We start from the raw sequence: 24,743 nt of genomic DNA, 5'->3' as shown, positions 1-24,743 counted from the left end.
TACAGCTTGTGACATGAAGGGGTAAATTGTAACTTTGGCCTTTGGGTTGATGAATTTGGGGTCAAAGAAGGATTGGTGGATAGCTGACACTTGTGCCCCCGTGTCTCTCCACGCAGTAACCTTCTTTCCGCCCACTCTCAAATTTTCCCTTCGCTCCAAGGGTATTTGAGAGGCATCCGGGCCTGGGGATCTTTGGGGTGATGGTGGTGTAATGAATTGCACTCGCATGGTGTTCTTGGGACAGTTGGCCTTGATATGTCCCAGTTCATTACACTTAAAGCATCTTCCATCTGATGGGTCACTGGGCCAAGGTGAGTTACTGGAGACTGGTGAGGTTGAAGGGTAGGGTATCTGTGGCTTTACTTGGGTGGTATGTGGGGTCTTTGGCTGTCCTCGGTTGTAGGGTTTATGGTCTGTGTGCCCCCTGGGGTAATCGTTCCCCTTGACAGTAGCTTTCTTGCTTTCTGCCAGTTCCATCCATTTGGCTCCAATCTCCCCCGCCTCAGCGATATCTTTGGGATTTCCATCTTGTATGTACCGTGTGATGTCTTCAGGAACACCATCCAAGAACTGCTCCATTTGTATGAGGAGGTTTAATTCTTCCAAGGTTTGAATGTTGTTTCCTGTTATCCAGGCCTCATAGTTTTTTGCAATGTAGTAGGCGTGTTTGGGAAATGACTCCTCTGGTTTCCACTTTTGGGTTCTGAAACGCCGACGGGCATGATCTGGGGTTATCCCCATCCTGTATCTGGCCTTGGTCTGAAAAAGTTTATAGTCATTCATTTGCTGCTTAGGCATTTCAGCTGCCACCTCTGCTAAAGGTCCACTGAGCTGTGACCTCAATTCTACCATGTACTGGTCTTCGGGAATGCTGTACCCAAGACAGGCTCTTTCAAAATTTTCCAAGAAGGCCTCGGTGTCATCACCTGCCTTGTAGGTGGGAAATTTCCTGTGCTGTGGAGCAATATTTGGCGCCGGGTTGTTAGGGTTGGCTGGCACAGGCAGCCCAGCTTTTGCCAAGTCCAGTTCATGTTTTCTCTGTTTTTCCTTCTCTTCATTCTCTTTTTGTTGTTTTTCCATTTCTTTTTGTTGTTTTTTCCATTTCTTTTTGGTGTTTTTCTATGTCTCGGCGGTGGGCCGCCTCTTCTTCTTCTTGCTTCCTTCTGTGGGCCAACTCTTCTTCTGCTTGTTTCCTTCGGTAGGCCACCTCTTCTTCTTCTAGTTTTCTTTTGTGTGCTGCCTCTTTGGCTGCCTGTTCTCTTTGGTAGGCTGCCTCTTTGATCTGTTCTTCTCTTTCTTTCATCTCCATCTCTTTTTGTTTTATTTCCAGTTGTCGCCTGTGTTCAGCTTCTCTGAATTGTTCTTCGGCCTCAATTTTTGCCTTAGAAGTCATGGTTCCTGTTTTCTTGGGTTGGGGTGCCCTCCGGTGTTTATCTTCTGAACTGCAGGTTCTCTGTTGCCTCCTGAAGTCTGCCTAGCAACAGTGCTTTTTTCCCTTTCTCTCTCTAGCTAATGTTCAATGAAGGGAAACCAGAAAAACCACTTTATTTGCATGCATATAAGTGCTGGTACTTGCCTCCTAATGGGAGGGCTATTGCATGACAAAAGACCCTTAACAGTCTGGTAATGGCTTCTCGCTTAACATGCAAGCCACAAACTGCCAGAGAGAGCAGAAAAAAAATTCTCTCTGGTTCCCTTTTAAAACCAACTGCTTCTCTCTCTGCTAAAAAGCCCTTAGCAGAGAAAAGAAAAATATAATATTCCTACTGGCTTCTGGATTCTGTCTATATCCCACCGCTACCACCATATCATAACCTTAGTCCCAGATTTGGACCTTAGTGTCCAAAATATGGGGGTTAGTATGAAAACCTCCAAGCTTAGTTACCAGCTTGGACCTGGTACCTGCTGCCACCACCCAAAAAATTAGAGTGTTTTGGGGCACTCTGGTCCCCCTGAAAAACCTTCCCTGGGACCCCAAGACCCAAATCCCTTGAGTCTCACAACAAAGGGAAATAATCCTTTTTCCCTTCCCCCCTCCAGGTGCTCCTGGAGAGATACACAGACACAAGCTCTGTGAAACTACACAGAGAGACTCCCCCCTCTCTGTTCCCAATCCTGGAAACAAAAAGTACTTTCCTATTCCCCCAGAGGGAATGCAAAATCAGGCTAGCAATCCAACACACAGATCTCCCCTTGATTTCTTCCTCCCACCAATTCCCTGGTGAGTACAGACTCAATTTCCCTGAAGTAAAGAAAAACTTCAACAGGTCTTAAAAGAAAGCTTTATATAAAAAGAAAGAAAAATACAAATGGGCTCTCTGTATTAAGATGATACAATACAGGGTCGATTGCTTAAAAGAATATTGAATAAACAGCCTTATTCAAAAAGAATACAAATCAAAGCACTCCAGCACTTATATTCATGCAAATATCAAAGAAAAGAAACCATATAACTTACTAGCTGATCTCTTTGTTCTTACACTTAGAAACAGAAGACTAGAAAGTAGAAACTACTTCTGCAAAGCTCAGAGAAAGCAGGCAGGCAGACAAAAGACTCAGACACACAATTCCCTCCACCCAAAGTTGAAAAAATCCGGTTTCCTGATTGGTCCTCTGGTCAGGTGCTTCAGGTGAAAGAGACATTAACCCTTAGCTATCTGTTTATGACAAGGACCAATCAGGAAACCGGATTTTTTCAACTCTGGGTGGAGGGAATTGTGTGTCTGAGTCTTTTGTCTGTCTGCCTGCTTTCTCTGAGCTTTGGAGAAGTAGTTTCTACTTTCTAGTCTTCTGTTTCTAAGTGTAAGGACAAAGAGATCAGATAGTAAGTTATATGGTTTCTTTTCTTTGGTATTTGCATGAATATAAGTGCTGGAGTGCTTTGATTTGTATTCTTTTTGAATAAGGCTGTTTATTCAATATTCTTTTAAGCAATTGACCCTGTATTGTATCATCTTAATACAGAGAGCCCATTTGTATGTATTTTTCTTTCTTTTTATATAAAGCTTTCTTTTAAGACCGGTTGGAGTTTTCTTTACTTCAGGGAAATTGAGTCTGTACTCACCAGAGAATTGGTGGGAGGAAGAAATCGGGGAGATCTGTGTGTTGGATTTGCTAGCCTGATTTTGCATTCCCTCTGGGGGAATAGGAAAGTACTTTTTGTTTCCAGGACTGGAAACAGAGAGGGGGAGTCTCTCTGTGTAGTTTCACAGAGCTTGTGTCTGTGTATCTCTCCAGGAGCACCTGGAGGGGGGAAGGGAAAAAGGATTATTTCCCTTTGTTGTGAGACTCAAGGGATTTGGGTCTTGGGGTCCCCAGGGAAGGTTTTTCAGGGGGACCAGAGTGCCCCAAAACACTCTAATTTTTTGGGTGGTGGCAGCAGGTACCAGGTCCAAGCTGGTAACTAAGCTTGGAGGTTTTCTAAGGTTATGATACCCTTATTCCACTAAAAAACTGGAGGGCAGGATTTTGCAGACTATTCAGTTGGTTCACATTCCCTGCACAGAGCCCCTGTGCAGCAGTTTAAATTTAGGTATGAAGGACGTGACATGGCTGAGCCAGGGCAGACCCACTGATGGGGGCGAGAGGGGGAAAGGTGGCAACTGTCCAGGGGCCTGGGTGATTTAAAAGTGCCCTTTTCCTTCCCGCCCTTGCTCTGTACTGCTCCTGAAAGTGGCCAGCACATCCCTGTGGCCCCTGGGGAGGGGGTCTCTGTGCGCTGCCCCCAGCCCAAGTGCTGATTCCACAGCTCCCATTGGCCAGGAACTGTGGCCAATAGGAGCTGTGGGGGTGGTACCTGTGGGCAGAGGTGTGTGGAGATCCCATCGATCCCCCACATAGAAGCCACTGCCAGAGGGGTGTGCTGGTCGTTTTCAGGAACCACCCAAAATAAGCACCGACCCCCTGCCCCAGCCTAGAGCCCACACCCCAGCTTAGTTTGCATGTTTCATTTTATTTATTTAGTAATCTGCTTTGTTCTGTATGCTACCTCTTTAACCACTTAGAATCTACCTTTTACAGTTAATAAACATTTCTTGATTATAATATAACCCAGTTTGTGCAATTCATAATTCCAGGGGGAGGCTGTGCATACCTTCCTCCACATCATAATATGCCTTTGGGTCTGCACTCCAAGGGAGGTGGGCACCTGAGTGCAGGGGCAACTCCCTTAAGTTTTCCCAGAGCTGATCTCAGTGTCTGTGTCATTCTGCAGTTGGGTGTGCATGCTGGAGGAAGCTTAAGAGCCTGGCACAGCAAGACAGGTAAAAAGAGGGTCCATGCTGGCAGAACAGGTGGGCTCAGTGGTATCTCAGCTCATAATGTGGCATCTTAAGGGGGGGAGGGGGGGCAACCCATCACATCTCTCACCAACAAAAGTTGGTTAAATAAAAGATATCACCTCACCCAGCTTGTCTCAGCCAGGAAAATGGCTGCCTGGCTTGTCACACTGCAATGCTTTACGACACATCACCAGTCAACCAATGCATGGACAGCAGCAGCATGGATATACGCTGGTCTGTATTTGCAAGATCATACATTTTCTTTCACTAATATAATCTCGTGCTGGATCATTTAAAACATTTAGGCTAAGATTGTCAATGTTGCCCCAGTGATTTAGATGCAAAATTCCCAAATAAAATTAATTTGAATTGAGTGTCAAAATCCCTTAGGTCACTTTGTAAATCCCAGCATTAGTGTTAATAATGTGATATTCTCTAATTATTCATTTATAAGGGAGCTGCCTAGTCTATCCAGAGCCTGCACCCTGCACCCCCTCCCACACCCAAACTCCCTCCCAGAGCTCCCACCACACACTCCTCCTGCAAACAAACTCCCTCCAAGAGCCCAACTCCTCAACCTTTTCCTCATCAAAACTCCCTCCCAAAGCCTGCATCCTTCACCCCCCCCGCACCCAAACTCCCTCCCAGAGCATGACCTCGCACCCCTTCCCACACCACAACTCCCTGCCCCAGTTTGGTGAAAGTGAGTGAGGGTAGGGGGATGGAGTGAGCAGGGGGTGGGGCCTTGGAGAAGGGGAGGGGCTGGGGCAGGGCAAAGCTCTTTGGGTTTGTGTGATTAGACAGCTGGCAACCCTACCGGGAAGGCATGTGGAAGCCCTGGCTGTGCCAGAAGAACATGCACAGTAATGCAGCCAGCAGCTCACTGGACACCAGCCAGTGCAGGCACAGCACCGTCCAAATGTCAGGTGGACTGCATCCGCACAGGTGCAACTTGTTTGTGTGTGGGTGCCCATTCACAGTTCTGCCCAGAATTGCTGTTGGAAGACCTGGAACAGGGGCAAGTAACTACTGCTATAGGATCCTTCCTTCCTGTGCCCCTTGTAGTAGAGGAACCAGTGGGCTGAAGCAGCCTTTGGTGAATGTCAGCACAGCAGTTCTGTGGCTTGTTAAGTAATCATAGAATCATAGAAGAATAGGGTTGGAAGAGACCTCAGGTGGCCATCTAGTCCAACACCCTGTTCAAAGCAGGACCAACCTCAACTAAATCATCCAAGCCAGGCTTTGTCAAGCTGGGCCCTAAAAACTTCTAAGGATGAAAGTTTCACCACTTTCCTAGGTAACACAGACCAGTGCTTCACCACCCTCCTAGTAAAATACTTTCCCCTAATATCTAGCATAGACCTCCCCCACTGCAACTTGAGACCATTGCTCCTTGTTCTGTCATATGCCATCACTGAGAAAAGCCTAGCTCTATCTTCTTTGGAACTCCCTTCAGGTAATTGAAAGCAGCTATCAAATCCCCCCGCAATCTTCAATTCTGCAGACTAAATAAGCCCAGTTCCCTCAACCTCTCCTCATAAGTCTTGTGCCCCATCCCTTTAATCACTTTTGTTGCCCTCTACTGGACTCTCTCCAATTGGTCCACATTTTTTCTGTAGTGGGGGGCCCAAAATGGACACAATACTCCAGATGTGGCTCCACCAGTGAAGAATAGAGGGGAATAATCACTTCTCTCAATCTGCTGGCAATCTTCCTACGAATGCAGCCCAATATGCTGTTAGCCTTCTTGGCAACAAGGACACACTGTTGAATTATATCCAGTTTCTCATTGACTGTAATCCTCCCCAATAACCACCACTGAATTATACCTACTCAGTACCCAATCAAGCCAGACTCTGTGGGGGAAGGATTGCCCCACAGTTCAGATCTATATGACAAAATACCCTGCAGAGGAAAGTAGCAGCAGAGCTCATCCTCTATTCATCCCATACCCATTAGCTAGCTACATAACTACTGTGGCTTATTCCTTCCCTCAACCCTGTTATGTTTCAACACCTTTTAGGCCAAGCATATAATTTTTGTTCAGGAATTGTTCAACTGATATTTTTGCTAATGTTATAATTCAATACCCCTTTATCTCATAACTCTGTGAATCATCATCTTGTCATTTACATCACAGGTTTTACATACAGTGTATTCAGACAGGAAACAACAGATACTTTTTTTTTCTCTCTCTCTCTGCCTCACTTTCTTGATCTGTAAAATTAGGATATTACTACTTACCATCCTTAGTAAAGCACTTTGAGATCCTCAGATGAAAGTACTATTGTGACCGAATGCACCCTGTTTTCACACTCTACACACTATTGTAATTGTTGTACAAAATATGCCTTGTGAAGTATCATTTGAAAATTAATAACTCGCTCATCAATAATATCACGGTGAAGTGTACATAGCAATATTATATGTAAAGTTACAAACATAAGCTGAAATTATGACTGAAGTGTGTTTACCAGACAAGTCTGGGATGGATGTAAAACAGTTTCTTAAAGACATAATACAAGCTAACACTTCTAGCCAAGTGTCTTCAAAGTTGACTAGCAATCACCGATCCAAAAAAAAAACATATGAAACCTTTTTCACCACAAAACTCCATGTCTCTGTCCTAACAGTGGGAAGGAACTTTCGGGATAACCCTCAGGAAAATGCATTTCAAAGGATGACTGGACTGTCTGGCTATACTGAAGGAAGGATAGGAGACACTTGATATGGATTTCATCAGGCTGCAACTTTATTATTAAATGACTGGGACTACCCGACAGATAAAAGTGTACAGTACAGGTAACCCCATGTTTATTCTATAATTATTCAGGGGGTACCACCAGCTCCCCCTCTTTTCCAGCCAGGTCCATCCAGCACATCTATTGACAGAACCTTATCATACATGAGGGACTTTTACCAGCTCCCCCTCTTTTTCTATCCAAGTCCCTCCAGCAAATCCATTGCCAGGACCTTATCATCCACTCCCTCCTCTCATAGGAGAGGTAAGGTGGGCTATCCAAAAGGGAGTTTGGCTCCCTGCCGTTCCAACCATAGGAGCCCCAAAACCCACACCATTCCATTCCTTTAACAAGCACCTCCTTTTTAAGTCCTTTACCAGGCCATTTATCTGGTCACTGGATGCCTTCCCTACAGAGTACATGCACTGGACATCTGCCACAAGGAGGCACCAGCAATTAGCTTGGCTGCCTAACCTCCCCAGACCCAGTCGAGTTCCCATCTTCCAACAGCCTTTTGTATACCAGCCCAAAGCCTGCTGCGTGGAGAAAAGGGTTTCCAACGTCAGGGCTTTGTGTAGGAAAATTCAGGAATGTGAGTGTCTTGGAGTCACCCTGCAAATGGTAACCATGGCTGCTTGAAGCCAGATTGTGACCAGAATGTTGCTGCCTGGTTGCAGCTACACACAGACACTTGGTGTGAGCTGCATGCTGGAGGGTTATTTATGAGGGGTCCAGGTTGGAAGCTACAGCAGAAAAGCATTGAGAGGCACCAAAGACTGCAGGGCAGGTGGTGATACAACCCCTTGCTAGTCTGGACTGTACTCTGGAATGTGATAACTATATCATGCAAGATTTACTACTTTCAGAGAAGCAATCAGTTACAGACAACTAGATGTGAATATTTTAGGTCTTAAAGTGTTACTGATTATTTTGTATAAACAGAGTATAATTTATTCTAAGCATATAACAGTTACTAACCTGAGTAACGTATCTTGAATCCCTTCTTATTGGTTGCATGGTCAGTTGACCAGCGAAGATATAGCTGATTATTTCTGCTTGTGAAGTTTAGTTGTCCTGTATAATTTCCACTTAAAGAAACCAACACAGGGCTTTGCCCAGAAGAACCTTTAGAATCAGGGAAAGTAAATGTTAATTGTTTAAAAAAAAATTGTAGCTCTTCTGTAATGAGATACAGACTAGTGACAAAGACTTTTGAGCTAAGTTTGATGCTTCTAATGCTCCAACTAGAGCTTTAATGAAAGAAAATGATCCCAAATCATCTCTGGTATAACTCCACTGACTTCAGTGGAGTTAAACCAGAGATAAATGTAGCCAAAAACAATTTTACATCACAAAGGATATGCTAGAGTCTAAGACTGCTGATTGGTAACTATATTAACTCTTCCCCTAGATTTAGTACCAATACTTGGATTCAATTAAAACTTAATGCATGAGTAAATAAGAAAGAATTACATAAGGAGCATTAAGCAATCTACATAGGGTTTTAAAAAAAAGAAAAGAAAAAAGAAAACAAACATATTGCTCAAGCCACTCGGGAAGTTCCAGGGAAATCTGTGGCTGTTCTCTAATCTGGAAGATGTGTGCTGAGTAGTGAGGAGATAGGGAGAATCTTAATAGCTTTCCCCCATTAATTACTTCTTTGACTTCTCAGAGCCAGGGAAGCTTATAGAGAGAAAACTGGCAATTTGAAAAGATTGCTAAATTTTGTTTTTATAATAAACCATTGTAGATTACTAATGAATATTTTTATAACTGTAGATATTAAAAGATCAATTGATAAAGGAAAAAAAAGTGTCCAAATTATATTTACAAAAGGACACTTCAAACCTCTTGATAATGATTATATTCTTTTGGGTATCCTGGTAACATGATGAAAATATGCCCGATGTGTACATTAATCAGTTGTACCATGCAGTCTTCTTGCTTAATAAGGGTAGACATGATAATAGTCTCCAAATACATAAAGTTATGTTATGATGTGGTTTTGGACCAATTGCTCTCATTAGTCAATGACAACAGAATAAGTAGTAATCAGCTTAAACTGCAGCAGGAAAAAAATAGTTTAGGAACAAGGGGAAAATTTTATGAGATCTGTCAATAGAATAAGGTAATAAAGAGCTGTGAAATCATCTTTATTAGATGTACTCAAGACTCGTGATACATATTCTGCTACAATATAAAGAGAATGGACTAGATATTTGATTAGAAAGCACTTGGAACCTAAATAATTCTATGAATATAAACATATGGTATTTCAATCCAAGAGAATTGCCTCACCAGGAATGGCAACATTATAAAGACAACATGCTAAATTCTGTGCTCAGATGCCCACATGTGATTTGCAAGAGTTGCATGTGATTTCTCAGCACAGTAAAACAGCTATCTATCTAAACTATTACCTAAACTCAAATGGCAATAATCTATGGTATAATTTATGGGAATCTAATGACACACTTTTTTTTTCAAAAGATAGGCTCACAATGAAACCATATAATCATTTATCAAATTTCTTTAAAGAGATATTTAACTTTCCATATTAATCTAATAGGACAGACCTAACAAAATTAATCAGCTGCATTTTCAAAAATACTGTAATTGAAAACAACACTGGATACCAAAATTTAGACGTGAAGCAGAATAGTCATTTGGAGGTTCCAAACACATCATTGTCTGATGGCACCAACATTCTGGAAATTGAGATTGTCTCATATCTATATTCATTGCTTGCATTCAGATGATAGTTAAATAAATCTTACCATCAAATATTTCCAATTCATCAAACTGTTTTTCACTCTGAAACATTTCTACAAAAATAGAGATGTTATAGCTTGGTTCAACTTTAATAGTCCAGGAGCAGGTCTGAGAATTGGGGTAGTTGCCTGGGTAACCTGGACTGAGGATCACTCCAGATGAGTCTGTACGGATTTCATTTGCTGGGCATTGTGCTAAAATAAATAAATAAATAAAAATAAATAAAATGAATACACCTTTTGCCTTCTTATAACCTTTACTATTTTTCAGATGTATAAATGAAGACTTCAGCATCAATTTTTGGTGCCTTTAAATCATATCGTACTTATGCACTAAATGTGGTGATCCTTCACTCAATGCAGCCAATGGTAAAACTCCCATTATCAGATAAAGGAACTGGACTGGAACCTAACTCAGCACTCCGATTTATAAAAGAAACTAATAATAAGAATATACAAAACAAAGATTTCAAGACACTCCTTACTCCAAGGAGTTTGCAATCAAGTAGACCATATGTACCCAAGTGCTGATGTGACTACCCACATGTGTGATGTTCACCACCCATGTGTGTGTACATGTGTTCTACTTACACACTTATATTGGAAAATTTGACTTGTCCCTTCCAAATGAATTCTGAAGAATCAAATATTCTTTTTTTTTATGGAGAGGGGGGGATGCAAAATTCAAGTCAGGTCAAACGATTGCTATCATAACATGTCCATTAGTCAAAAGAGATAAACTGGCAAGTCTAGCAATTTGTTGGCATGCAATGTTTTTAAAGGAAATAAAGTGTAAATAACTCAGACAATATATTTACCTTCAGTTCCAGAGTAGTTTTATTTAGCCAAGTGTATATAATTTCCCCACCCCCACCAGTTCTTTTAACTTTTAATTTTAAAGCATCACCCAAGTAATAATGAATATGAATGATTTTATGCAATGGCACAAAGTTCTGCAACTATCTCAGAAACTTCCTCAGGAGATCAGAGATGAACTGAGAACAGTGACTTCATAAGGCCAATTGATGGCAAAGACAGCTTCATAGGCCTCATTGGGTGCCTTCGACACGGCAGCCAGATCAGTGGCCACTGTGGTCACTCTGAGAACAACATTCTGGTTGCAGTCATTAGAAATTTCTAAACAGATTAAGATCACTATTGAAGACCTGCCTTTTCAGGGCCATGATCTGTTTAACTCTAAAACAGTTGAAGCACTGCACTCTCTGAGGAATTCTAAGGCAATGTTCTGATCTCTATACAGGACACCTCAGAAGATGAAGAAAACCCATGGGCTGAGATGGGAGGGGTCATGGTTTAGAAAGAAAGTTGTGGATAAGTGTGTACAAAATATATATCTCTAATTGCACACCAATTTTTTTTATATTTTACTTTTACTGCAGTAAATAAGCATGAAGATTACTTTGGATGGTAATAGGTCATTTACATATGCCATTCCTGTGATTGTGCTTGAAATCATAGTAATGAGTCATGCAAATTAGATGCACAATTTAATGTTCATATTTGCAGATATACTCTGAAAATGCAGCTAATATATCAGTTTGATGTTACTTACTATATTTAATACTAGCTTAGGGGCCAGTCCATGCTCTACTGCTCCATGGTTGTTCAATGAGTGAAAGGGCAAATGAAGCCCCCTCCCTATGTGTTCCTGTGCAGTAAAGGGCTATAACTGAGCACAGGGATTGGTCCCTCAATGAACTCACTCCTGGGATATAAAACACTCCAAAGATGGCAGAGTCACATGAGTAGAAGGTGAAGCCAGTAACCATCTCTCTTGTCTTAGAGGCATATTGTATTGTAAGCTTTTTGGGAATTGTGTCTTTATTTGTTCTATAAAAAGTCATGCAAATCCATGACACTATATTATTAATAAATAACTATTACTAATGTATAATAGTAATAAACACTATGGTGCAATACTAGTAATACTAATGTAAATAGATGTATAAATCACAGCACATGGATCTGCTTTTTTTGGACAATATTGGCCTCATCTTTAGTACAACATTTGAAGATACTGTAGTATGTTCTTCAGCCAGATACAATCACACTAACTGCCACCATGAAAGATGTTAGAATAAATTATCTATTAGAAATACATTACCTGTTATCTACCGATCAGTAAAGGCATTTATATTGTACTCATCACCAGTGTATTTGTGTCCTTTACAGATTCTCAAAAGGATAAACATGAGGATCTCTACTCTCTCTTCATCTCCAAAAAATTGAGCTTATTTTTTTCTACATTATTTTTTTAAAAAGCTAGGGAGAAAGAGGCAAAATTTTGCAACAAAGAGTTTCTGAAGTATAAAGAACCAGTATATAACATTAAGGTCTCATTTAAAATATTTCATGATTAGCAATTTATATTTATATTCTGTTAATTTTAACAGAGCATTTTGCATAACTGTTTAGCTGAAGAAAAGTAGTAACTCTTGGATGTGGTGGAATGTATGGTGTAAGCAATTTCTTTTACATATATATTTCAATCATTTTATTATTGCAAGTGTAAAACTCACAACTGTCTTATTTATTGCTCTGTATAAATATCTGTATAGCTTTAATAGCCTATAAATCATATACGCACACAGTTTGAATTAACTTGCTCACCAAGTACTCAGAATATATTATAATATATATTTTATATATATATATATCTTCCTTCACTTTTCTCAAAACCCTCTATTTATCCTTTTGTCAGCACTCTCTGATGTTTACTGCAAAGGTTCCTGAAATTGGCAGAGGGAAGCCAACACAAATTTATCCTCCTCAAGATCCACTTGACCCAAGTCCATAAGATGATCACCTGAAAACTCAATCATGTGAAGTACGGATAGAGCATGAAGCAGAAAGCAGCATGCGCACTAAAATACACAATTGTACATATGTTCAGATCAAAAGAAGAAAGAGCACACTAACACTTAAGAAAACAAACAAAAACAGGAGTGAAGACACCATATGACTCAGTGTGCTGGACCATAAACAAAAGATGGAGGCCTTCCGGCTCTTACCAGGCAAGGGGGATGCTACACATGACAGCATTCCTAGGACGAGCCTCATACAAGTATGAGTTTGGCAGGATTGCTTCACAAACACTGCAGTCTCCAACCTCACATTTTTCCTGATTTTATCGGCATTTGGTGATGATGGGCACTCCCTCGATTCAAGAATGATCTCTACCACAGATTTACATATGAGTCCTGAGGTGACTCAGGAGTTGGGTCCTGGAACCACAAATCCACCCACAGTTGGTACAGACATTTTGTGGCTAGCCAGCTACCTCTTGGGAGAAAGTTCTTTCTTCTTCCTTCCTTCTCTCATTCTTTTCAGCTTTGAGGGCAAGGCACTTCTCCTTGAAGCAGACCACTGCCCGATGGAGGATATGGCGCCATTGGGGTCGGTTGATGGCTTGCTCCTCCCAGCTTGTGATGTCCTCATCAGTTTTCTTAAGATATGCTTTCAGTGTGTCTTTGTAGCGTTTCCTCTGACCACCATGGGAACTCTGACCATGGGTGAGCTGAGAGTAGACGACTTGTTTTGGAAGGTGAGAGTCTGGCATCAGCACACAATGTCCAGCCCAGTGAAGTTAGTGCATGAAGATCATTGCTTCAATGCTAGTGACTTCAGCGAGGATGCTAGCAGTAGTGCAGCGATCTTGCCACTTAATGCAAAGGATATTCTGGAGGCATCATTGGTGGTACCTCTCCAGACTCTTAAGGGGCTGTCGATAGGTCACCCAGTTTTCACATCCATAGAGGAGTATAGGAACAACAATTTTCTTCTTTATTTAAATAAGTTATGAAGACATGGCCAGAAATTTACCAGTAGCAGCTGGCCAACAAAATACTGCATTTAGGAGACTGATAGCAAACTTACTCATAGAAATACTAATTTTACAAGTGCAATTATGTTTTTTTCCTCAGCCCTGGCCCCCACCTGGCCATAATGAACAATTAGTGAAGGATAGGGTAAGGATATTTTTGTAGCCAGATGAGTATATTTCTGTCATATTTGAACAAAAATGTCTATATTTAGAAAGAATCTTATTTTCCCCATATCTCCTTTATTTATCAACTGATTTTGATAAAATTTGAACTGGAGTCCATTTTTTTTTCTTTTTTTTAGAGGCCCTTGTGAGGCCCTAAACTGTCACTTAATTAGTTTATGCCCTAATCCGGTCCTGCCTGTATCCACAGCAAAATGTAAAGAACAATTTTTTTAAAAAAATCACTTCATTCAAGTTTCTTTCTTTCTTGATGCAAGGTCCCAGAACCTGACATCCTATCATACTTAACACTTTCCTGTCTTTTGATGTGTCAACACAATATGCCAAGTGACTCAGGTAGATCCAATATTTTCTGAATGTAATGCTGTATTTCTTCTTCTTAATTGATAGGAGGTGTTGGTGGTGACTATCCAATTCACTTCAGTGTGTTGACACAAAACTTACTAAAAATATCAAGATACTGAGAAATATTTTTACATGTTGTCTTCTCTTTGCTTTCCTCTCCTCCTCTCATTTTCCTTCTCTCCTAACTGTTCTCTAGCTTCCTCTGAATTTGTTGTTTGATTGTCAAACACTCTTGTACAGTGTTTGCAGGTGTTCTATAAATTAAAAAGCTGAATTCAAATGATCCCCAAATACACAAAGCCTAGTCATTCACATTCAATGAGCTAATAAACAATTTCAGAATGTAAAAATATATTGCACTAGATCTGGAGTGATGTAGTATACACTGAAGTGGTACGTCCAAACCAAAAGCAGAGATAATGGGGGGATTGGGGAAAGGGAAGTGAACCTTTTACTACAAGAAGCATCAAGAAAGGCAGCTTTGATAATCAGGCAGTTATAAATGGGATTCTTTTGTGTCTGAGGGGAATTTATCACACAAACTCTATTTTAACTCACAGGAGACCGATGTAATTATAGTACTTGTAAAGCAAAGATAAAAAGAGTGGTTCGGCTTCTTTTTATGAACTAACAAGAGTCACTTCTAGACACAGAAACATTCCCTTTGAGGAGAATACATTCAGTTATATCTGTCTTTTTAGAAATGTTAATTGATGATTTAATTCTCAAAAAGGAAAAAGAAAGTATATATATATTGAAATGAAAGAACATCATCATGGATGGAAACTAGCAGCTAACAACACCAGTCAAACACTAAATTCACAAGGAATAAATAAAGAAGAGGAAGAATTTGAAGAAGTTATTATTATGCTCACTGATTTAGTTCTTTCATGTGTTTTCCCTGGGTGCATACTGAGGCTACAAAGATGAAACCTCATTACACATGCTTAAGTTCTGCACTAAAATTATAATAAGCTGTGTTCTGGTGTCTGAATATGTTAGACATACTTTTCAAAAGTAGCATTCTTTTGGAATGTTGAATTTACTGCCCTGGAGATGTAAATTATTCTGTATGTACTAAAAACCCCATCTACAGAAACACTTTTTAAAAGAGATGGAAATGAATAGTGCTAGAAAAAAACAACAACAAAAAGGTACCTTTTCACGTTCCACAACAGCTGCGTCCAGGTTTTCTGGAGCAATTACATGTGTTTATACCGGAATCAGCCAAGTAAACTCTACTTATTCTCCTTATTACAAAGCAAATGGAAATATGGCTTTATTAATAATCTGCTGAGGCTGTCTATTATGTAAAATGTTGCATCCAGCGGAGAAAAGTCTAATGCAGTGTCAGAGAGGAGGCTTCTCTTTGACCCACTGATATAGTAAATGCCTCAGAAGTATGAGGGTTTCAGCACTAGTAACAAATGGGACATACAAAGAATGCATGCTACAAAAGATACGGGACTAATTAGTTAGGTATATCATACAGAATTTTACTGGAAACCAGACAAAAATAAAACAAATATTGCTAAAATCCCACTGCAAAAAAGATTTTGTCTGTTTTGTTGAATACTGACATGCTAATTGAGATAACAAAGGGACTAACCCTGCACCAGTGACAAAACTTTCTTGACTTCATTGGTGCAGGATCCAACCCTAAAGGAGAAAGAATCTATTACAAAGAGAGAGGAAAAAACCAGAAGCACAAGTATATATACTGAGAAAATGTTAAGGCTGCATGAAGTATAGCTATCAATGGTCAAAAATGTCATTCAAAGCTAAACCAATTTTTCACAGTATCACTCAAAAATGTCACACTCAGCATGGGTGGTTTCATTGCCAAATTTAGACCCTGAGTTACATCAGCATGGAAGCTGTTCAAAAAACATCATACGGCTTGTTTTTTTTCATAACAGAAAAAAGACAGTCAATCACCTTTGTAACTGTTCTTCGAGATGTGTTGCTCATATCGATTCCAATTGGGTGTGCGCGCGCCACGTGTACGTTCGTTGGAAGATTTTTACCCTAGCAACACTCGGTGGGTTGGCTGGGTTGCCCCCTAGAGTGGCGCCGCCATGGTGCCAGATATATACCCCTGCCGACCCAACAGCCCTTCAGTTCCTTCTTGTCGGCTTCTCCGACAGAGGGGAAGGAGGGCGGGTTTGGAATGGATATGAGCAACACATCTCGAAGAACAACAGTTACAAAGGTGAGTAACTGTCTTTTCTTCTTCGAGTGCTTGCTCATATTGTCATAAACAGATAGTTAAGGGTTAATGTCTCTTTTACCTGTAAAGGGTAAACAAGCTCAGTGAACTTGGCTGACACCTGACCAAAGAACCAATCGGGAGACAAGATACTTTCAAATCTTGGTGGAGGGAAGTCTTTGTTTTGTGCTTTTTGTCCTGTTCTTTGTTCTCTCTTGGGATTAAGAGAAGCCAGACATGTAACCAGATTTCTCCAATCTTACTGAAACAGTCTCTCAGATTCAAGATAGTAAGTAATAGATACAAAGCGGATTAGATTTATGTTTGTTTTCTTTATTTGCAAACGTGTATTTTCCTGGAAGGATATTTCACCTCTGTTTGCTGTAACTTATACTTAGGCTGGGAGGGGGAGTACCTCTGGTCTAGGTGAAGCTGAGACCCTGTAAACATTTTTCCATCTCGATTTTACAGAGATAATTTTTACTGTTTTCTTTCTTTAATTAAAAGCTTTTCTTTTTAAGAACCTGATTGATTTTGTCCTTGTGTTAAGACCCAAGGGGACTGGGTCTGAACCCACCAGGGATTGGTGGGGGAAAGGAGAGAAGTGGGAGGAAAAGCTTGATTCCTCTCTGTTTTAGGATCTAAGCAGTTGGGATCATGTACTTCTGAGGAAGAGTCTGGGAGGGGGAAGGAGGAGGGAAAGGTTAATTTCTCTCTGTGTTAGGATCCAAGGAGTTGGGATCAGTCTCTCTCTCTCAGGGAGAGTCTGGGAGGAGGAGAGAAGGGGGTAAGGTGAATTTCCCCTCTGTTTTAAGATTCAAGGAGTTTGAATCACAGTATCTTTCAGGGTAACCCAAGGAGAGGAAAGTCTGGGAGGGGATAGTTAGGGGGGATGGTTTATTTCCCCTTGTTTTAAGACCCAGGGGGTTTGGATCTCGGTCTCCCCAGGGAAGGTTTTGGGGGGACAAGGAATGCACTAGACACTGAAATCTCTAGTTGGTGGCAGCGCTATAAGATCTAAGCTAGAAATTAAGCTTAGAAGGGACATGCAGGTCCCCACTTTCTGGATGCTAAAGTTCAAAGTAGGAAAGAGACCCTGACACATATCGATTCCAATTAGGTGATTCCCAAGCCTTACCTAGATGGTGGGGTCGGAGTGAGATGTTGCAGAATGCAAAACTGCTGAGCTAAAGGCTGCGTCATCTCTGGATTGTTGAACCAGAGCATAATGAGAGGCAAAAGTGTGGACCGAGGACCAGGTAGCTGTGTGACATATCTCCTGGATGGGTACATGAGCCAGGAAGGCGGCAGATGAAGCCTGAGCCCTGGTAGAATGTGCGGTGAAGTGATTCGAGGGAACATGAGCCAAGTCATAACAAGTACGGATGCACGCCGTCACCCAAGATGAGATCCTCTGGGAGGAGAAAGGTAGGCCCTTCATTTGGTCTGCCACAGCGACGAAGAGTTGGGGCGATTTACGAATGGGTTTTGTCTGCTCAATATAAAATGTGAGCGCCCTACGGACATCTAGGGAGTGCAATTGTTGCTCCCGTCATGATGAGTGTGGCTTCAGGAAGAAGACCGGAAGGAAGATATCCTGGTTGACATGAAAGGCCGATAGCACTTTAGGGAGGAACGCCGGGTGTGGTTGCAACTGCACCTTGTCCTTGTGAAACACAGTATACGGTGGGTCCACCGGGAGAGCCCAAAGCTCGGAGACTCGTCTGGCTGATGTATTGGCTACAAGGAAAGCTGTCTTCCAGGACAGGTATAGTAGCAAGCAGGTTGCTAACGGCTCGAATGGGGCAGACATAAATCTGGTTAGAACCAGGTTGAGGTCCCAGGTTGGGGCGGGGCAGCGTACTTGGGGGTATAGGCGCTCCAAGCCCTTGAGGAACCTAGAAACCATAGGTTGCGAGAACACAGAACGGCCACTCTCCCCTGGGTGGAAGGTAGAGATGGCCGCCAAGTGCACCCTCAGTGATGATACCACTAGACCTTGCTGTTTGAGAGATCAGAGGTAGTCCAAGATGGTGGGGATCGAGGCCTTGGTAGGAGTAACATTTTGCATTTCGCACCAGTAGGAGAAACGCTTCCTCTTGGCCAGATACGTTGACCGAGTGGAAGATTTCCTGCTACCCAGGAGTACTTGTTGTACTAAGGCAGAGCAACGTAACTCTGACTGGTTTAACCACGCAGCAGCCATGCCGTAAGGTGGAAGGGACTGCAGGTATGGGTGGTGAAGTCTGCTGTGGTCTTGAGTTATGAAGCCTGGGCGAAGAGGCAGGGTAATTGGGTTGTCTATCAACAGGTCGAGCAACATGCTGTACCAGTGCTGCCTAGGCCACGCTGGAGCGATCATGATCAAGTGAGCTCCATCCCTGCGGAGCTTTAGCAGGACCCTGTGAACCAGCGGGAACGGTGGAAAGGTGTAAAGCAGTTGGCTCATCCACGACATCAGAAAAGCATCTGAGATCGAGTCCAGGGAGAGGCCTTGGAAGGAGCAGAACATCTGGCATTTCCTGTTCTCGCAGGAAGCAAAGAGGTCTATCCAGGGAAATCCCCACTTCTGGAAAACAGAATACATAATGTCCGGATGAATCGGACCACTCATGAGACAGGAAGAATCTGCTGAGTCGATCCGCCAGAGTGTTCCAAACTCCTGGGAGAAAGGACGCTACCAGGTCTATCGAGTGGGCTAATCAAAAGACCCAGAGTTGGATGGCCTCCTGACAAAGGGGAGAGGACCGTGCCCCTCCCTGCTTGTTTATGTAATACATGGCTGTTGTGTTGTTTGTGAACACTGAGACACAACGGCCTTGCAAGTGCTGTTGAAACGCCTGGCACGCAAGGCAGACTGCTCTCAGCTCTCGGACATTGATGTGCAAGGCCAGCTCCTGAGATGACCAAAGGCCTTGAGTGCGAAGATGTCCGAGGTGAGCACCCCAGCCGAGAGATGGCGCATCCATCATCAGGAACATAGAAGGCTGGAGTGGACGGAACGGCATCCCTGCACACACCAGGGAAGGTGTCAGCCACCAGTCGAGGGAGCCTACGATGCTCGGGGGAATGGTGACTGTCATGTCTATGGCATCTCTGCCCAGGTGGTATACTGAGTTGAGCCAAGATTGGAAGGGACGGAGGCGTAGCCTGGCGTGTTTGGTCACGAATGTGCAGGCAGTCATGTCACCCAGGAGACCGAGACAAGTGCGAGCCGAAGTCGTTGGGAAGTTCTGTAGGCTTTGGATAATTGTTACCACTGCCTGAAACCAAGTCGGTGGTAAGCAGGCTCTGGCAAGACTGGCGTCCAGGATGGCCCCAATGAAGTCTATCCTCTGTGTGGGAACCAGAGTGGATTTCTCTGTATTGATCAGCAGGCCTAGACGTATGAATAGGTCCTTGACGATGCCCACATGATGGGTGACTTGTGTCTCGGAGGTCCCTCGGATGAGCCAATCGTCCAGATACAGAAAGACGTGTATCTGGCGGCGGCAGAGGGAGGCGGCAACTACAGCCATGCACTTTGTGAAATATTCTCGGGGCTGTAGAGAGGCCAAACTGCAGGACCGTAAACTGGAAATGCTGATGGTTGGCTACAAACCGGAGGTATCGCCTGTGTGGAGGATAAATGGCAATGTGAAAATACACGTCCCTCATGTCAAGGGTGGCATAACAGTCTCCGGGATCCAATGATGGGATGATGGTCCTCAGGGATACTATGCGGAACGTCAACTTTATCATGAATTTGTTGAGTTCTCGCAGGTCTAGGATAGGTCTGAGACCTCTCTTCGCCTTGGGGATTAGGAAATAGCGGGAACAGAACCCCTTCCCCCTTTCGTCTTCTGGTACTTCCTCTATGGCTCCCATGGCAAGGAGTTTCCGCACCTCTTGTAAGAGGAATTGCACGTGAGGGATGAGGTTGGGGGGTGGAAGGTGGGGGGCGAAATAAACTGGAGGTGGTATCCAAGTTCCACCGTGCATAGGACCCAACGATCTGAAGTTAGCTGAGACCACGCAGGGAGGAAAAAGGAGAGGCGGTTGCAAAAAGGAGGGAAAGGATCCTGGATAGTAACTGGTACGCCGTCCTCGGGTGCACCTTCAAACGTTTGGCTTTGGCCCCGTAGGCGGTTTGGAGGGACCCTGATTTTGGCCCCCTTGGGGTCCAGACTGCCATCTAGGATTGCCTCAGCCGTGCCTTCTGCCGAAGTCCTGTCTTGCTCTAGGCGGGGGATAAGGGCGGTGAGGCTGGAGACGGAAGGACCTACACTGAGTCATCGGGGTATGCATCCCGAGGGAGCGCATGATGACGCTGTTGTCCTTAACGCTCTGCAGCCTGGGGTCAGTCTTTTCAGAGAACAGGCCTTGACCGTCAAAGGGCAGGTCCTTATGGTCCTGTATGGAAGGCCTGACACCTGAAGACATGATATTCGCCTCATTGCAACACCTGAAGGCAGGGTTCTGGCTGCGGAGTCAACTGCGTCCAGGGAGGCCTGGAGAGAAGTTCTCACCACCTTCTTCCCTTCCTCCAAAAGGGCAGCAAACTCTGGGTGGGAGTCTTGGGGAATTAACTCCTTGAATTTCTCAACCGCCGTCCAGGTGTTATAATTGTAGTGGCTAAGCAGGGCTTGCTGGTTTGCCACCCTGAGTGGGAGGTCCCCAGTAGAGTATACCTTGTGCCCAATAAGTCCATGCACCTAGCCTTCTTTGATTTTGGAGCAGGAGCTTGCTGGCCATGGCGTTCCCTTTCATTGACTGATTGCACAACAAGGGAGCAGGGAGGAGGGTGCACGTACAGGTACTCATACCCCTTAGAGGGTACCATGTACTTCCGCTCAACTCCCCTGGTCATGGGCATAGTAGATGCTGGAGACTGCCAGATGGTATCGGCGTTTGCTTGGGATCGTACGTATGAACGGTAATGCCACTCTTGTGGGGTGACAGCTGACAGGATATCCACCACCAGGTCCTCTATCTCCGGGACCTCTGTCATAAAGAGATAGCTAAGGGTTAATGTCTCTTTCACCTGAAAAAAAAAGTATCCTGAAACACCTGACCAGAGGACCAATCAGGAAATCAGACTTTTTTCAACTCTGGGTGGAGGGAAGTTTGTGTCTGAGTTCTTTGTCTTCTGCCTGAATCTCTCTCAGCTAGAGAAGGATTTTTTTCTATTTCCTGCTTTCTAATCTTCTGTTTCCAAGTTGTAAGTACAAAGTTGGTTTTTTGTTTTGTATTTACATGTCTATAGTTGCTGGAGTGCTTTAAATTGTATTCTTTTGAATAAGGCTATTTATTCATATTTCTTTTAAGCAATTGACCCTGTATTTGTCACCTTAATACAGAGAGACCATTTGTATGTACTTTTCTTTCTTTTTTATATAAAGCTTTCTTTTAAGACCTGTTGGAGTTTTTCTTTAGTGAGGAACTCCAGGGAATTGGGTCTGCAGCTCACCAGGGAATTGGTGGGAGGAAGAAGTCAGGGGAAAACCTGTGTGTGTTAGATGTACTAGCCTGACTTTGCATTCACTCTGGGTGAGGGGGGAAGAGAGATTGACTCTTGATAATTCTGTTCTCCAGGCTGGGAACGGGGAGGGTGAAATCCCTCTGTTTAGATTCACGGAGGTTGCTTCTGTGTATCTCTCCGGGAACACCTGGGGGGGGGGGAAGGGAAAAGGTTTATTTCCCTTTGTTGTGAGACTCAAGGGATTTAGGTCTTGGGGTCCCCAGGGAAGGCTTTTGGGGGGACCAGCGTGCCCCAAAACACACTTATTTTTTGGGTGGTGGCAGCAGTACCAGGTCCAAGCTGGTAACTAAGCTTGGAGGTTTTCATGCTAACCCCCATATTTTGGACGCTAAGGTCCAAATTTGGGACTAGGTTATTGACAACCTCCTCCACCTGAAGATTCATATTCAGGGCCACCCGCCTCAGGAGGTCCTGATGTGCCCGCAGGTCAACTGGAGGAGGGCCCGAGGAGGATATCCCTGTCACCGTTTCATCTGGAGAGGAGGAAGAGGAAAGGCCAGGGACAAGAGGGTCCTGTGTGGGCTCCTGTTCTTGAGTGACGTCAGGCTCAGGTGGAACTTGAGAGACTGTCAGCTGAATGAGAGCCTCCTCTGTACCTGCGGGAGGGGGGTGGCTGACCGTTGCCTCCAGCACCCGGTGTTCCGAAGATGCGGAGCGGGATGGCACTGGAGGCGCACCTTGGGCTTGATGGTATGCCCAAGGTGTCCAGAATGACCACTGATGGGGTCCCTGTTTCTGGGCCTGGGTCTCCTGGAAGACACGGCCGGGCACATCTGAGTCACGGTCCTGTGCATAGGAAGCATTGTCCGAGTGAGATGACACAGATGTGTGACAAGATGGCCGAGGAGCTGAAAAACCTGGGAAGGGTCTCCGTCTCTAAACAACCTCTCCCTGTGTGGCACCGGAGAGCGGTACCGGGTGCCATACTAGTACCAGGAACGAGACAGGGACCAGCGACTGGAGCAGTGCCGGGAGGTCGACTGGGATCTGGAGGCTTGATGTCTGGAGCGGCTGAGAGAGGCACGGTGCCGGGAATGGTACCAAGAGCTGGATCAGTGCCGAGAGTATCGGGCTGGCGAACGGTACACTGAGCGGTGACGCGAGTGCAACTGGTACCGAGATGGAGAGTGGTGCCGGGACTGGGAGCGGCTTCGGGACCAGGATCGGGGATGGGACCGAGAGCGCCGGTGGGACCATGATCGTGATCGGTGCCTCTCAATGGTGCCAACAGAGGGTGGCCTCAGCAGGGCAGGCTTGCCTATTGATTGAATGACCCTCACCAGCAGTGCTGGGGGTTGAGGCAACGCGGACTCCGTCAGCGCGATCAGCTCCCTCGCCATAGAAAAGGTCTCCGGCATGGAGGGAATTGTGAGCTCAACTACGGCGTGCACTGGGGAGCTTTCAGGCACAGGACTCGACGGCCCTTGCGGGACCAGAATCGATGGTGCCGAAGCTGTCGGTGCCGCGGCAGGTGTCGGTACCGCGGCAGGTGTCGGTGCCGGGCGGTCCGGCTTAGGTGGGTGCTCCAACTGAGGTGCAGGTGGCACGGAAGCCACAGGAGTCTTATGCTTCTTAATCCTCGGAGAGAGGGAACGGTGCCGAGCAGACAACGGTGCCGGCGATGTTCGGAGCCAAGGGGCCTTAGCGGTATAGGCTCGATCCGGTGCCGGTTCGATCCGGTGCTTCTGCCTGATGCGGACTGTCTAGTGCTCAGTGCCGAGGGCGGAGGAGTAAGAGCTGCCTCCATCAGGAGCTGTTTCAGATGAAAGTCCCGCTCCTTCTTCGTCCTGGGCTTAAAGGTCTTACAGATCCGGCACTTATCCTAGAAGTGGGATTCCCCGAGGCACTTAAGGCAAGAGTCATGGGAATCTCCCATTGGCATCAGCCTGTGGCAGGTCGAGCATGGTTTGAAACCCAGTGAACCAGGCATGGGCCCCGGTACCGGGTGCGGGGAAGGGGCTAATCCCCAAACCCCTCTCAACTATATACATTAACTATAACAAAGAATGAATAAAACTAACTATAACTATAGAATTTATAACTATATACACAAGAATTAACAAAAGAACTATGAATAGCTAGGGAGGTGGAGATCAGTTAAGCCGCACTCCACTGTTCCAACGACCGACACGGGCGGTAAGAAGGAACTGAAGGGCCGTTGGGTCAGCAGGGGTATATATCTGGCTCCATGGTGGCACCACTCTAGGGAGTGACCCAGCTGATCCATCGAATGTTGCTAGGGTAAAAATCTTCCAACGAAAGTGCACGCAGAATCGATATGAGCAAGCACTCGAAGAAGAAAGTGTATTTCTTTTGTTTTCCTCTTATTCCTCTTATTCCCAAGTGGCTGAACCATTTTTACTTAAACTGTCCAAATAAAATTAAACTTCAAGAAGAAGTCGGGCCTCAAAATTCCTGGAAAATTTCAGAAATATAAGTGAAAGTTCCAGATCATTTTGAACAGCTAAAAAAAGAGATTACAATGGAAATTCTTAAGCAACCTTACTTCAAGCAATCTTTTCTGCCATAATATATAAAAACACAAATGCTTCTATGAAATAATATTTTGCATTCAGACTCACAAAAGGAAAGGTGAAGAGAAACTAAAAATATGGAGAAATAAAATTTAAATTATCTTAATATTTTCCCAGAAAAATATATATTTTGCTTTAAATTGACTAAAATTAGTGGTGTAGTTGGGCTAGGAATAACAACAAGTAATGTTGTTTTCCATAAGAGAAAACAAAACATATTTAACGAAGCAAACAACTTGTGTGCGAAGAAAGGAAATTACCATCTTCCATATTTGTCCATAATGAACTATTTTATCTTCTGACCAAAATGTTACT

General features: G+C 43.9%; 1 protein-coding gene across 3 annotated transcripts in view; it reads right to left on the bottom strand.

Annotated features, from left to right (window-relative positions):
* The window catches only part of CSMD1 (CUB and Sushi multiple domains 1), a 1,994,958-nt gene that overhangs the window by 192,419 nt on the left and 1,777,796 nt on the right, over positions 1–24,743 (bottom strand). For all 3 annotated transcript variants that reach the window (XM_050950505.1, XM_050950506.1, XM_050950507.1), the window contains exons 47-48: positions 9,799–9,987; positions 8,000–8,146 (exon numbers count right to left, since the gene is read on the bottom strand). In XM_050950505.1, the coding sequence (XP_050806462.1) occupies positions 8,000–8,146; positions 9,799–9,987 (336 nt within the window). The remainder of the gene's footprint in view (positions 1–7,999; positions 8,147–9,798; positions 9,988–24,743) is intronic.

Source organism: Gopherus flavomarginatus, chromosome 4 (genome assembly GCF_025201925.1).
Source record: "Gopherus flavomarginatus isolate rGopFla2 chromosome 4, rGopFla2.mat.asm, whole genome shotgun sequence".
Lineage (NCBI taxonomy): Eukaryota > Metazoa > Chordata > Testudines > Testudinidae > Gopherus > Gopherus flavomarginatus.
This window is presented reverse-complemented; position numbering and strand designations above follow the sequence as displayed.